Source organism: Elaeis guineensis, chromosome 3, assembly GCF_000442705.2.
Source record: "Elaeis guineensis isolate ETL-2024a chromosome 3, EG11, whole genome shotgun sequence".
NCBI lineage: Eukaryota > Viridiplantae > Streptophyta > Magnoliopsida > Arecales > Arecaceae > Elaeis > Elaeis guineensis.
This window is the reverse complement of record NC_025995.2, coordinates 113367928-113384405: the sequence shown is the minus strand read 5'-3', so window position 1 is coordinate 113384405 and position 16478 is coordinate 113367928. Positions and strand designations below refer to the sequence as shown.

The window sequence follows — 16478 nt, the reverse complement described above, 5'->3', positions numbered from 1 at the left end:
CGTATGTAGTGGCTTTCGTGTGAAGGAAGAAGGTTAGTGCGCAGAAATTAGAGGAATCCTCTTTGGGACAGGAAAAGGGATAAAAAGGAACTCTGGCTGAAGATTAAAAAAAGCCCTCCTTCATTGAAAATAGAAGGCATTGGATATTAAAAAAAGAATTCATGGTTACCAGAACTGACAAAGTTAATAAGAAGAATCGAATCATGAATTGCTTCAATTTCAGAATAATGTAGTTTATTAATTAAAGTGGTCTTTAAACTCATTGATGGTGAAGTAGCTCTTGAAGGAGAAAACGAGTACTTCTCCATCAAATGAGATTAAATGTTACAAAGTGTCGAGAAAAGTATTGAGCAATTTAAGCAATGCCAAAAGCAGTGACTTGCAATAAGTGGGTTCAGACGGGAATAAATTCAAATGTCTGCCACATGAATCAGAGACATCGTAGGCATCTTGCAAGGATTTCAATTTGCAAGTTTTCATGCACGATATCAGGTTGACTTTGGCTTTACTGATGTCATCGTATCAGATCCGTTGAGAGCAGTGGAACTAAAAAGACGCCACAAAGAGATAAAATAATTACAGAAAGATTAAGGAATTCATATGGACTGGCACTACCTCTAATCCCATTCTCCTAGACATAGTTCTTTCCCCCCCCCACGTTCTCAGAGTTCATGTAATTAATAGTAGCGTGTGATGCTAATTCCACTACATCAATATCTAGTTTCCATTACTAGCGTTGGTCCAGTGATAGCCTGAAAGACCAATAAAAAAGACCAGTCCTTTTTTAGCTCAAAGGAGGCCAGGCGGTGTGAAAAGGCAAGAGTGAATGTACTAGACAAGTGGTAAGTCTGTGAACAATTGCATGCGATGTGTATTTGTTTATTATCAGCCGAATCTTGCATCAATTTTAAGTTTTGTTCGTCATCGAATGAGAAGATGTCGACGTTGCTCTAACGCTATTTTAAAACTGCTGAACCATCAGCTTTTGCAATCCTTCACTTCTCAAATCAGATCAAATAAAGAAATGGAAATTACCTGCATTAATTTTTTTTTTTTTTTTTAAAAAAAGGGTAGCTTCAGTTAGATTACAACTCGATAGCTGTACCCAGTACATCTGGCACCAAACTACTGCTTCTCCTATTTGAGGGTATGCGTTCCCACTATTGTTGGCACATGATTTAGGCCAATACTGCCTTTCAATAGGATGACTCAGTTAGCGCGCATAACTGTCAGTTGGAGGTGACTCACACGGTAGCGGTGTCCAAGCATTATATGTGGTCTCAAAAAATATCATCTCTCCTTGCATAAATGAATTATTGCCTTGTTTGTTGTTAATGGAAAATGATTAGCGTGGCTCGGTGCCATTTTCCGCTTGGCAGAGGTCTGAGATTTTGCATCCGAGATTCCAAATTCGTGTGGCTACAAGAGCTAGTGGAGACCGAGTTGTGGGGAAATAGAGGCAGTGGGTATGATAGAGGATCATGAAAAGATACAGACGTGTCCAAATGTGAGATGGTTGGAGCCGCTCATACTGGCGCTTGATCCGGCGTGGGGACACCGTGTGTCCAGACTCTAGAACTAGAATCACCTATAGCACTTGTATTTGCCACAAAAAAAAAAAAAAAAAAAAAAAAGAAAAAGAAAAGAAAAAAAGAGACAGAAAAAGGTATGACACAGATGTCCCGAAATTATTCATTTGGAGCTTGCCCAACCAAGGTAATTAGTAAGTAGTCCCTAGATAGAAAAGCATGAAACTTGGAAATTGATTTGGATCCTCCTAATAAGATGATTCATTTGGTTTATCATTGTTTAAGGGTTTTGGCATAACTTGATGTTGTCTAATGAAATAAACACAACCAGGTTCATGACACATCAATCTAAAATTTTATCTGCGGGTGCCTTTGGCGTACATTACATTATTTCAGACCCTAGACACCGCCTACATAGATCTTGATTCTTGACAGATCAGGGTAACTGACACAATGTAGATCTAGCGGCTAATATGCTCATACTTTCATCCAAACAAATCCATAGATTTCAAATCCTTCAGTATGACAATCAACATCTGCTTCCATTGCAAATTCTTTATGACAGTGAATAGATGAATGTGATTGCTCTCAGAATTTAAACAAAACTTGGTCACTGATAGTTCTTACCAAAAAGAAAATAAAAATTAAGAGAGAAATTATTCTTGTGAATAGACTTCCAGTAGATATCAGACAATGGCCTATTTTGAACCCTCACTCTGCATCTAACTGACCCAACTGCATCAATGTCTCGTGAAAGAGTGATGCTCTACTTCAGCATCCTCCAATGAGGCCATCCATGTCCACAGCCCGCCATTCTGTCACGATATTCCTGGATATTTTCTTAAAACCATGTGATTTGATAGTTCCAAGATGTTATATGCTTCAGCACTGTGACACCCCTTCAGCAACATAACTTGAAAAAGAAAGGGTTTGATATGGTCATAATACATCAAATAACTTACACATCAAACTCCATAAGCTTTTGCTGGATATTAAGGCCAACATTTGCAAGGACAGCATTGGGTTAAGATAAAAGAAGTTAATAATAAGATCCACACTTATGTTGAAAGAACATCTCACCAAGAAATACGAGATATTTTTGGGAACAACCTCCTCCCTTCAAACATCTTGTCATTCTACTAAAGATTTGGTATCAGTCCTGTTTCTGAGACCATCAAATCAGCTCTGCCTCAGGATTCCACTACCACTTTGTACAACTTGGTTTTCAGCCCTTGAATTTTGTTTCAGAGAATAGACCGACCAGCCAACTAATTGGGCATCTTAACGTGTAATATAGGACCCAAATGCCATTTCAGATAGCCATTTCCACTCCCATCATATAGGCAATTCAATGTAAACCAAAGCAGCAAGCATATAAATCATCCAAGAAGCCTGGCACTGAGATTCACCTTTTTCCTTTTGAAGGGGGAACAGACAGCATGCATGTGCTCATAGGCTTGTTTAAGATTTTGGCTTACCAAAATTTGATGCCAATAGCAGAGATACCCTGCTCGTTGACAAAGACAGCTGAAGAATAGTGATGCATCTCACAGATTATCAGTGTTGCAGCAGCAGTTTGGTATTTCCATTCATCTTATGGAGTCAGAACACAACGAATGCATGAACTACTTGCAAACTCAATCTTAACTAATATTAACTATAGGATTCGGAATCCCAAAACACTCCATAAATAATGACGTCTGAAAGGTCTTATAAAGATACCAAACCTATGGAGTGTCTAAGGACATCAAAAAAGTAGCCAGCATACAAACAACTATTGCGAGGTAGAGATGCCGGAGGCAGCTCATTTATGCATTTCAGACCTTTGATGTCAAGTTAATATGCTTCTAATCCCTTTTTTTGGATGCCCATTCCTCGACAAATAGAGCTGTTTCATTATCTTCCATCAAATATCCTACAAAACCGACATGAACGAAATCAGAAGCTCCTATTACAGAAACTGAAACACAAAATTACCATGAAAGAAAGCCATCTATATCAGAATATATACTTCATTAGTTGCTTCGGCCATCATTGTTGTGGGCCGTACGCTCAAACCCACCGGAATCCAAAATGCTTCTAAAATTCTATGAAAATGTAAGGCTAAATCAAAGGTTATGCATATCCATTTCTGTTCTACAAAACATGCTGGATATTAGTCATCCATAATTTTTCTACCATAATACAGATACAAGTTGGATATTATTCACATATAAATTGAATTTTTAACAGAATTCAGTGATGAAAACTTACATTAATTATATAATCATAAAGGATGGGAATAAAATTCACACATGTCACCAAGGATCCAAAACATGGCTATTAAACCCACAAAAAGACCACCAATTGAACCTGATCTGTATTAAAATATTAAAAAACACAAAATATTTAAATAAAAATAAAACATAAAAATATTAATATTTTTTGAATCAAATGTCATTATTATTAACCTTTAACTATAGCATAAACTAAAAAAAAAAAAATCAAAAATAGAGAGATTGCAAGAAAAAATATGTTTAAGTATAGGAATAGATGGGAGTTATTAATATTTTTAACAATAAAACTTTGATAATTCATAAAAAAATAAAATCAAATATGCCTATTTTTCATTTTTATCAAAGAAAATTTTTATTTTTATAAAAAATAGATGATTAAAATATAAAATATCACAATATGCATCAAATGATTATTCAATAACCCAAAAATACATGAATAAGTAAAATAAACAATAAAATAGGAATGCATGTTGTAGCTTGGTGGTTGAGGGCTTAGCATTCAAAGTATAGATCATTGGTTCAAACCCCCTGACTAATATACTTTATTTTTAGAGATTTTTTTACCAGATATCCAGATCCGGATCCAAAAAAATCTTTAAAAATTCAAATCTGGATCCGATTAGATATCTGTAAAAATAGTCAATTGGTCAAAAGCATGCGTTCAACCTACTCGGACTCTCCCACCCGAGATTAAGTGCACGTTTCTAGAATCCCATGAATCATAGTCATGGCGTCTATTGTTAGACTGCCTCTTTATCATTTACATTGATGTGTATAAATAAGCCAAACATAACATCAAGAGGTGAAAAGGCCGTGAAACCTCAATAAGCAAATAAAGTGTTTTTTCCCATCAGCCTCAGCTTTTGCCACTCCATGGGAATACATCTCCCCTATGAAATGAAATATTTGCCCCTGTTAAAACGCCCCACAATCAAGAATCAGGATGGAACTTAGCATATTTAGCATGTCTTGTTTACAATAATAGGCTCAAAACAAGAAGGTTCCGTGCATCTTAGAATCTCCACAAAGACTCTTGACTCAATTCCATTGAAAATTGTCGCCTAAAATGGTCCAACAATTTGCCAAAAATATGCTTCAGAATCGTGCCAATAAAGCTGAAAGAGGATTTACTTATAGATGAACAACCAAGTTTAGTCTTAAAAAACCCATAGGTAAAGGGCCCTCTAATGAGAAGGCATAACCCTATGACAGATCTACAAAAACATGGTCTCGTTCTCCTCTCTCAAAGGTATCAAGGGCCTGCTGGACCATGGTCATCTAGAGGCATGTAATGAACTCACATAGCACCCACATGCACAAAACATAACTTTTGTAAATAGTCATCTAACTGAGAAAGCAAATGTCACAGCCTTATACTTCTTTTCACTTATTAATTTTTGTTGCACAATAAAGCAAGATGTTCTTTCTAAAAGCAACGATGGAACTTTATCAGGGACTAACTTTATTTGGCAGGCAGTTGCAAGGATCTCCTCAACCCTTGCTTGGATACTTCTTAGAGATGGGTTCCACAACAGGCTCTATTTTCATGGGAAAAGTTTTGGAAAGCAAATTCTACCACCTAAAGAAGGACTGCAGATAAGAGAACAAATAAGTAGTTTTTCCGACTGATCCCATGAGCACTCATTCTCCATATTGTAAGAATCTCTTATTACATGTGTAAGGTTGATGCGTTTTGAACAAAGAATGTTAAAGGCCATGGAGAAGTGCACATCAAGCAAAACAATAAATTAGCAGGATGATGGATAAACTTCTGCTCAACATGCACCCCCTACCAAAAAGGCAGAGTAACATACATCATAAGTCCCAAAACTGTTTCAGAAGAAAAGCTCCTAGAGATATTCACTTTTAGCTTTACAAAGGATGGAACATCATATACAGATGGGACATGAAAAGAGTACAAGCAAAGGCTTGCCAAGAAAAAAAAAAAAAAAAAAAAACTGTGACCCAAGCTCCTTTGCTAGACAAATGTATAATATGAAGAAGCATCCTGAAGAAGGGAGTTTGAATGAGAGAAAGGATGGATCACCATCCATCATTCTCTCAGATTTACTGTTTCGGAATTACTATGAGATTGGATTTTTGCGATTTTTTAGATGCTTTTGATATTAAACAAGTGCAAGGTCAAACCTTGATTGTGATTTAAACAGGAAAGGAGTCCATGCTGAATCATGTTTCAGAGTGTCTTAAGATTAATCCAAGAAGGTAGAGAGCTGGTTTAGGATAATGAAATACCTCTTTTCCTCCTAGTGCCCCAACCTGAATATGGTTCCAAGTACAGTAACAAATTTTTATTAGAAAAATTATGGCTGTCGCCACATCATTATTACACTTCTCATTCCAGACTCTTCTTTTTATTATCATCTTATACTTACTGATACTAAAGCACAAAGCTTATCATGCCTAAGTGTGCAAATTGCTGTTCCACGGTTTGCATTATTAGAGTCAGTTGCCTTTTTATGAATGGATGAGCAAGCTGGTTTCTTTGAGCAGAAATATTTATTCTATTAGGCTCAAGCAGAAATCTTTTCCACAAACTGCACACCTAGAGCCCAAATAAAAAATAACATTCAGACAGGGAGTTTGGAAAGCATTTCACCATATCGCAAGAAATAGTAACCAACAGCCTTGTATAAATTTTCTTTTTTTAAGAAAAAGGTCTCTTCACATGGTAAGGAGGTACTATAGAACCTTTTTCATCTTCTTCATTTCCTCAATCTCCTGTGATTAAAAGGCTTCTTACTCAAGATATACTAGTCCTATGGACTAGAATATCAAGCCAAGATATATATCTTTTCCTTTCTTCATATGAAAACCTCAAGAGATGCCAATATTGATCACCTTGAAGAGGACTAACATGACAATGCTGAAGATGACATATTCCACTTTACTGTGAGTGTTTCAAACATATTAAGGATTTAAAAATTTAAATGTTACTACTGTAGAAAACTTGCCAAACAAAAGTGATCTTAGTAATGAATTTTACCAAACTAAAATAAAGGTGGAGGGATTTCCTTATGAATTGGTAGTAAGATCTTGAAATTTGCAACAGATTATGGTCCTAATATGATTCTGAAATCTGAAGAACCATAATTCCACCCCTCCATATACCTTCATGAATTTTAGTTCCATATATTCCTGGACAAATGAGGATCACCAAAGCATGCAACTTGGTGAAATATAGGCTATAGAAGCTCAAGTAATCAATAATATCCATAACTTTCAAACAATTTCACCTTTTAATCATGGAAAGATTCTACATACTCCATGGTTGCATTTATTTTTCAAGTCTGTTAACCATCCACACCCTTCCATATACCCACATCATCACGACCTTTTCTACAAAGAATTATGAGGCCCTTACGCATTTTGACTCCAGATATTCCTAGACTGATTAGTTTCAGCCAAGCATGACAAATTGGTGAACATATGCAGCAGAAGCTTAGAGGAAAAATAATATGCACAGCCTTTAAATCATTTTATCTTTTGATCATGGAAAGATTATTACATACTTTATAGTTGTACTTATTTCAAGTGGATCTGAAACCATTTCATAAAGTGCAAGATAAACTTGAAGTTAAGATTAAAGCAATTGAGCTTCCAATGATGCTAGACTCTTCAGCAAATTTAAACATTCACTTGTTGATGAAGCAACGGTTCTTGTTTAAGCACAAAGGGCATTCTACTTTGGATGATCCTTCCTAAGCCTCATATGTGACTTTCACTTCACCTCTGTTTATTTTTCTTATACTCAGAGTTGCATCACATGCTTTTCCTACAAAAGGATTAAAATCCTCAAGCTAACCATGAATTTGCAAAATCCTAGAATCAACAAAAAGAAAACCATAATTCACACCAAACGACTTTTCCAACATAAACAATAACTAAAGAATGATTTTTGCAACAATGAAATAGTACGATATGCATAACCCTTACATCTTATAACTCAACTGATTAAATTAGAAAAATTATCAACTAAAGAAAAAACCAAAATCCAACTAGATTAAAGATCAAATAATCAATTAGGGTCATCACTAGATCAAGTTGAGACCAACCCAAATAGAGTTGAATTAATATGGGATTTTGGCATTCCAATCCCCTTTCTCTAGTCAAATGCCAGGATGGTCCTTTTTTATAACAAATACAAACCACCCAAATGTTTTGGTTCGATGGAAAAAAAAAGAGACTCAACATGCACTAAACAGGTCATGCCATCAAACATCATTTACCATATAACAATTATCCTCCCATTTCTTGTTCCATGTCCTCCTTTTGATTATACCTACCACGTTGAATCCCACCCACAACTGATGTTCCATTCAAGCATAAAATGAATGGCCTATCGACAAACTACTCATATGCATTCATTTTAGAGCTCCTTGGTGGGACCTCCTTTCCTTCCATAACATCTTACCCACCTCCTTAGATACCTATACTTTAGTAGCCCATGATATAATCCTCTTTCTCAAACTTTGGCGCCTTCCTATTCAAGTCCACTTGGAATAGTGGTCCTTTTGATTACCATTATGCCGTCCTTGCTCCCTTCTAATGCCTTCACTGCCAATACCTCTTTTAATTGGCTAGCTAAAGATCATACCAGGTTCTAGCATCATCAACATTAGAAACATTGCCAATCCAAAGCAGTTACTTCACATGGTAACTGGGCATCTAGCGAATTCCTATCTTCAACAATATATAGAGCCTTTAGCTTGGATGGTAATGTGCTTCCCTTTCACTTTTAGGTCTCTATTAATTGTTTTAAATTGGTGACATCACAAAGACCCACCATTTAAGGGACCATCGATAGCTTGAAGATTTTGATGATTATTGCACTCTTTTATGCCAGGATGACTCCAAATAAGTTCTTTGTTCTGGTTCTGCCATTTTGTTCTCTAAATGTGGGAGGTCGTTCAACTACTGCATCATAGGATCTGTTAAAGAAAGGAGGGGAGGGGGGGGGAGAGAGAGAGAGATGCATCATCTTATGAAGATTTAGGAGAGATAGTGGGGAAAAGGAGAACACAAGGAAGAAGTGGAGATAAAGCTAGTGGGAAATGCGCATCTCTAATGGTATGGTAATTTAATAAATAGTGTTTAATGAAAGAATCCACCAGTTAAGGGACAAGAACTTTTTGTCTATTGTATCAAAACTATGGGTTCACTTGTATTTATCAAAGAACAAGGTATTGTCTTGGCATTTTATAATAAAAAGGGATCATGTTGTCAAAAACCCAATTAATTTTTGTGTTATTGTATTGGGTGATTATCAGATTATTTAGGTTAAAAGTATATGGACCAATCTTGTCAAAACTCAATACTTCGATAGCCGTAACCTCCAATGACCACTGAGAAAAATAAGACACATTGACTACACCAACACCACACCTCTTTTAAGTTGCACCACTTTACTAATCCATGTTCCCTTGCAAGAAATCACATCTATGATGCACAAGAGACTTGCATTATATTCCTCCTATTAATAGGTTTTATATATTCTTCTACAAAATCATAAGAAATATTTGGACAATTCTAAGCTCAATATGTTGAAGCATAAAAGGAGCATCATTGATCACAAGTTTGGGATCTTGCCATGCTTTTACAACTTTCAATAAGTACTCTGGTATAATTATACAAGATGATCCCAACAAACTTACATCTTTCTTCAATTATTCCATGAGATGTTTATGACTCATGAAAGAATAATTCATGTTCATGGACATGATTGTCTTCAGATTAAGATCATTGACAACAATAGGACCCAACACACTTTTTTTCTTCTTGAGGTATGAATACATGGAAAAGGCAAAATGAAAAAGCAAGATGTTTTTCTTACTTATTCAAAAACCAAACGATGTAATACTGCTTATATAGAGAATGCAAGGAGAAGAAACTAGAGCACAAAAGACCTTCTAAATCTAAACATTTGGGTTCGCATCCATCTTTTCCTATTTGACATTATGGTAACCAAAAGGACCTACAAAACATTATTGAACCTCTCATGTGAAACATATACAGGACATGAAAAAGGCTATGCAAAGAAAGAATTGAAGTATCAATTTCTGATGGCATGCCAACCTAGATCTGGACAACAAATATCGTCTCATGCCAGCACTTGGCATGCACTAGCACAATAACATAGCAAGCAATGGTAAATAGCATGCTAGTGCACCATGCTAATAAAGCATTGGTCCAATAGGTATTAGTTCAAACTTCAAAGCATCCGCTCTAGCTGGTGTCTTTGTTAGTTGTCTCAACTCATCCATTTTGTAAGTCTAAACAGTTCTCTAAAATTTGTTTATGTCCCTCCAATCTACACTCCAATGTAGAAAATTCTTAATGCACCGAGAGGTTGATGTGGTAAGCTCTCCAAGGATAAGAGCCATCCTTACGTTTAAACTAGTTTTTGGTGAAGCAGTCATTCCACTACCCCTAATCAGAAAGACAGACTAATAGCCTGTTCTTGAACCTACATTCAAGAAATTTTACTAATTATGGCGGCAGAGGCGAACAATTTAATCTCGGTTCCCTGATAAAAAACCTTTTAGGATGCTTAACAAAAAAATGCCCACCACTGACCACTGCTATCACTCTAATGCTAGTTAAGCGAACCATTTGTACAGCATAATACAGTATCCATATGAGAAAGTTCGGAAGAGTTTTCTTTTGAAAAAAAAAATGCATTCATAAAATATCTGTTTGTACTTAATTTTGACATCAAATATAAAGAAAACAAATTAGTTAGATGACCACAGGAAAAGACCTAATGAGCCAGAAACAGAAATTCTGCCATGAGATTTACCTGCAAGTGATTTATTGCATTAAATAAGTTTGCCGGCCACTTATTAGATATACCTAGTAGAACTTTATACCAACAAAGACTTCAACTTACCTCATTCAGAAACAAAAAATCCCCGTTACTCTACTTGTACTCAAAAGTTGGGATCGGAGTGCTTGGCGTATCAAAACTCTCTAGGATCTCCGTCTTGCTGCCTCCACCTCCACTCTTCCCCTTATCCTGCTTCTTCTCACCTCCAAACCACCCTCCGAACCAAGAAGAGGAGGAGGAGGAGGCAGTGGTATCTTCAGCCAGGGAGACTGGAGATTGGTATCCCATCTGGGGAATGGACCCTCCAGCGCCAGCCATGGCGGGAACGCTAGATGGCGGCATCATGAGGGCGGGGTCGGGGATGTTCTGCGGGGCGCTGAGGACGCGATTGAGCATGATGCCGGCACCCTCGATGAGAGCAAGGAGGATACCCCCGAATAGGGCGGATCGGGCGGCCGGGCCGGCTCCCTGGCGCATCTGGAGGAAGCCACCTGTGGCGGCGCCGGCGATGATGGAGTTCCAGGGGTCCTCCTTCTGGCGGATGTATACCATGGAACAGTCGAAGGCAGAAAAGAGGCCGCCCCAGACGGCAAAGCTTCCGCCCACGCGGGGGGCGTTCATGCGGACCCCCTGGACGCCGCCGGCGAGCCGCTCGCCGTTGGGGGAGTTGTAGAGTCCCTTGATGAAGTGGAAGGCCGATCCTCCCACCGCTCCCATCCCGAACGCTCCGCCGATGTCGTCCAAGATCCGGTCCGGACACGGCTCGCGCGACGTCTCCGGCGTTCCCATGCCGCCAAGAAGGAAGGAAGAAAAATCGAGAAGAAACTAGAGAGAGAGAGGGGCCAGAGCAGACGGCTATCGAGGGGTACATAAATTAGGAACAAACCCTAGCTAGAATCGGACTGGACTCTGGGGGCGGTGGCTTTGCAGTCAGAGCCCACAAGGTCCGGGCTGGGCTGTCTCTCCTATTAGGCTTGCTTTATATTGGTTTGCGCCTATTCTTCTTGAAATAACTGGGTCGGCTAAATAAGTCCTGGCCTATTAACAACCCAACAAAAGACCAGCGGCGTGGAACGCGTGTCAAATGGGCCGGGCCAACCTGTCAGGTTAGCAGGCTGGATATGAATACCATGAGAATTACAGGCCGGCGAAGGTGGAGCAATCATTCTACTCATTGGGTTCAATTTGATTGATAATATTTATATGTTTTATTTATACACTTATTTAGCATCTAAATATGATTAAACTTGTCCTCAAATCAAAGAAATTTTAGGTCAAATTGATTTAGAAATATGCATTCTTTGAGCTACTTATTTTTAAAAATTATTGCCACTGAAAAAAATATAAAAGCTATTAAATATGTAAAATCCATGAATATAACTCGCGGCCATGTTTTGTAATCATTATACCCATGTTCTAGCAGATTTGCAAAAATAATGAGATAAATTTGGGTGGTAGGATTCTACTCAAAATTGTGCCTAATAGTTATATTTGAAAATTAACCTAGCAAATATACATTCATTCAAATTGATTTTTTTTTCCCCACATATATTGCCGATCTAAAAAAGCCCTCACTTAAAATTAAGTTCTGTTGGAATTTTAAATTAACTCTCTAAAAAATATTTTTTAAATATTAATAATGATATTAACTTTTAAAGTATCCATGATGTGATAGCTATCAACTAGACTCCGAGATAAAAATTTATTTTACTCGAATAAATAAAAAATTCGACAATCTCCTAAATTTTATTAGATATTTTGAAATAATTTTATAAAATATATTAGAAATATTATAATTTTCTTGAAAAATATGCTGAAAGTATTAGATCATTGTAAATTAATATCTAAGATAAGTGCTTCATTTTTCAAAGTAAAATTTTTTTTATTAAATTTAATATATAATCAATTAAAAGATATATATTTAAAAAATAATTAAATCCCTAAAAGAGAAAAATAAATTAATTCATTGTAATATATTTTGGATTGTGTATGAGATGTTATGTATATGATAAATATGCATGCTTCTTACTTAAGCACACAAATGAATCTATAACTATGGTAACTTTATATCCCCACATTCTTCATGCAAAAACATGGTACTCATATAAGAAACTATCATCAGAAATTCAAGCCAGAATATATTAATATCATCCATCTTGATTTTTGGCTAGGATTTGTGGCAATATAGCTATGGATGGTCTAGATTGAGTGTGATGGAAGATCAGGACTATCTAATGGTCATCCCGATAAAAATAGTAGTTTAGATTCATACTAAATATAAAAGATATTAAAAATATTAAATATAAGATATATTCGATTTTGGATTTGATATCAGATTTGATTTTCAATTTGCTTTCAAATCAAAGAATGGTCAAAATCATAAGCTAAATCTAATGATTTTTAATTTTCAAACCCATCATCTAAACGATCAGAAATTTGAAATAACGTTACACTTGTTCAAGTAACAAGAATTCCTCATTTAATTTCTGCTATACTTGTTTAGTACGGTTTTAAAATAAACAAAAATATTCGGTAGGTTGACATGAAATCCTACATATTCGATTTGAACTACTCTCGCCGCACGAAATCCCAAGTGACCGCACCTCGTAGTCACCCAATAACTCAAATAGAACGCCTTCAGTAGAGTGCTTTACCTAATTAATTTTTTAAAAAATTATTTATAAAAATAATTTAATTTTTAATTTATTTATAAAAATAATATAAATAAGATAAACCGTTATTCAAAATAATATTTTATGATGATCACATCATCCATCTTTTTTCTCTCATTTTTCACGTAGACGACGAAAAAAAATTAAAATCGTCAAATCAAATAGCGTTTTTTAAAACACCATTTGAAATGGTATCTTAAAAAATATCATTTAATTTGATGATTTTACTTTTTCAAAAAAAATAAAAAAATAAAAAAATTAAAATTATAATTTTAAATTTATAACAAAATAAAAATTATAATTTTGATTAAAATAAAAATCATCATTTTAAATTAGTATCCCCATTTCAAATTATCTTTTAAAAAAAAAATATAAAAAAAATTGGTGTAAAAAAATAAAAAATAACATAAAAAAGAATTGAAAAAAATAAAAATAATAATTTTAAACTTTAAAAAAATAAAAATTTTAATTTTAAATTTTAAAAAAATAAAAATTTTAATTTTAAACTTTAAAAAAATAAAAATTTTAATTTTAAATTTTAAAAAAATAAAAATTTTAATTTTAAATTTTAAAAAAATAAAAATTTTAATTTTAATTCGAATAAAAATCATCATTTCAAATTACAATCTCCTTTTCAAATTAATTTTTTCATAAAAATATCATAAAAGAAGGAAAAAATAAAATAAATAAAAATTATAATTTTAAATTTTAAAAAATAAAAATTTTAATTTTAATTCCAATAAAAAATATCATTTTAAATTATTTTTCTCATTTAAAATTAAATTTTCTAAAAAAATATCCCAAAAAAATCTTAAAAAATTTAAAAAATAAAAAATACCATAAAAGAAGAAAATAATGAGAAAGAAATGAAAAAAAAATAAAAACTATAATTTTGAATGAATTTTAAAAAAATAAAAATTCTAATTTTAATTCAAATAAAAAACATCATTTCAAATTATATTTTCCATTTAAAATTAATTTTTTAAAAATAATATCCCAAAAAAATCTTAAAAAATTAAAAAAATAAAAGGTGCCATAAAAGAAGAAAAAAGAAAAAATAGAAAAAAATAAAAATTATAATTTTAAATTAAAAAAATTAAAATTTTAATTTTAATTAAAATAAAAAACATCATTTCAACTTACTTTCCCCATTTCAAATTAATTTATTTAAAAAATATTCTAAATAAAGGAAAAAAATATATAAAAAATAACATAAAAATAAAAAAAATTGGTAAAAATAGAAAAAATTTAAAATTATAATTTAAAATTATAAAAAAATTTTAATTTTAATTTGAATTCAAAAAATAAAAGAAATAAAAAAATGCCATAAAAAAGTGAAAAAATGTGAAAAAAAGGAAAAAATAAAAATTGTAAATTAAAATTTAAAAAAATAAAAATTTTAACTTTAATTCAAATAAAAAATATCATTTCAAATTACTTTCTTCATTTCAAATTATTTTAAAAAAAATCTGAAATAAAGAAAAAAATTGGTGTAAAAAAAATAAAAAATACCATAAAAATATAAAAGGGGGAAAAGAATTGAATTGAAAAAAAATAAAAATTCTAATTGTAATTCAAAAATAAAAATTATAATTTTGAATTTGAAAAAAAAAATTCTAATTATAATTCAAATAAAAAACATCATTTTAAATTATTAAAGTAACTTAAATTTATTTTTTTTAAAAATATTTCAAACAAAGGAAAAAAATGCCAAAAGGGGTAAAAATGGGAGAAAATTATAATTATAATTTTAAATTATAAAAATTTTAATTTGAATTCCAAAAAATTAAAAAAAATATCATAAAAGAAGTGAATAAAAGGGAAAATTTTTTAAAAAATAAAAATTATAATTATAATTTTTTTAAAAAATTAATTTTAATTTAAATAAAAAATTATCATTTCAAATTATTATCTCCATTTTAAATTAATTTTTTTATTAAAAAATCACATAAAAATAACTAAAGAAAATTAAAAAAAATAAAAATATTATAAAAAAAAAATTTGAAATAAAATGCCAAAGGGAATAGCATTTTTGAAGATGCCATCTCTTTTGGCATTTTTGAACCATAAGACCCCCCAACAAAAAAACCCCCTCTTCTCCTTCTTCTCAGGCGTTTCTCTGGCTTCTTCAACGTTTTCTCCTCTCCGATGGCGAGTTCCAGGCGGCGGTGAGCTCCTTCTCTCTTTTCTCTTCCTCTCTCTCTCCCTCTTCTCTCCCTCTTTTTCCTTGGCCCACCAGCGACAAACGACCGACGGTGGGCCCACGTGCCCCCCCGGTTGGTCCGCCGGCGGCCGTCCGCCCCCTCCCCTTCCCTTGGCCGGCCGCCCGCTCTCTTTCCTCTTCCTCTCTCTCCCTCTTCCTTCCCTCTTCCTCTCTCTCTCCCTCTTTTTTCTTGGACCGCCGGCGACAGTCGGCCGGTGGCGGTCCCGTGCACCCCCCAATGTGGTTGGTCCGCCGATGGGCCACCGGCAGCCGCCCCACCCCTCCCCTTCCCTTGGTCGGCCCCCTCTCTCTTTCCTCTTCCACTCTCTCTCCCTCTCTCCCTCTTCCTTCCCTCTTCCTCTCTCTCTCTCTCTCTTTTTGCTTGGCCCGCCGGCGACAGCCGGCCGGTGGCGGTCCCATGCGCCCCCCATGTGGTTGGTCCATCGGTGGGCCGTCGGTGGCTGCCCCGCCCCTCCCCTTCCCTTGGCCGGCCCCCTCTCTCTTTCCTCTTCCTCTCTCTCTCCCTCTTCCTTCTCTCTTCCTCTCTCTCTCTCCCTCTTTTTCCTTGGCTCGTCGGCGATAGCCGACCGACGGCGGTCCCCTTCCCTTGGCCGGCGGTTGCCCCGCCCCACCCCTCTCCTTCCCTTGGCCGACGGTGGGCCCCTTCTCTTCCCTTGGCCGGCCGCCCTGCCCCATCCCCACCCGCGACGGCCCCGCGGCAGTGGGCCCCAAATGGCGGCCCCACGATGGCCCTCCGGTGGCGGGCCCGTGCGATCTTTTTATTTTTTATTTTTGTCTCATTATTTTTTATTTTTGTTTCATTAGATTCAGATTTATTTTAAAATTCGATTCGATCCTAATTTAAAAATTTTAAAATATATTGTATTTCATGAAAACGTAGACCTGTCAGTTGACCAATGTAGGATATTCTACAATATCTATATAAAATATATA

General features: G+C 34.9%; 1 protein-coding gene across 1 annotated transcript; it reads right to left on the bottom strand.

Annotated features, from left to right (window-relative positions):
- Window positions 1-3155: 3155 nt before the first annotated feature.
- On the bottom strand, window positions 3156-11505 carry LOC105040801 (mitochondrial import inner membrane translocase subunit TIM17-2). Its single transcript, XM_010917498.4, has 2 exons — window positions 10713-11505; window positions 3156-3444 (listed from the first exon to the last, which is right to left on the bottom strand). Exon 1 carries the CDS (start codon window positions 11436-11438, stop codon window positions 10743-10745), a length of 696 nt encoding a protein of 231 aa, XP_010915800.1. The 5' UTR covers window positions 11439-11505; the 3' UTR covers window positions 3156-3444; window positions 10713-10742.
- Window positions 11506-16478: the final 4973 nt, after the last annotated feature.

Excerpts from the sequence above, each read along its gene's own strand:
- LOC105040801 (XM_010917498.4), bottom strand. The coding sequence starts at position 11,438 with ATGGGAACGCCGGAGACGTCGCGCGAGCCGTGTCCGGACCGGATCTTG.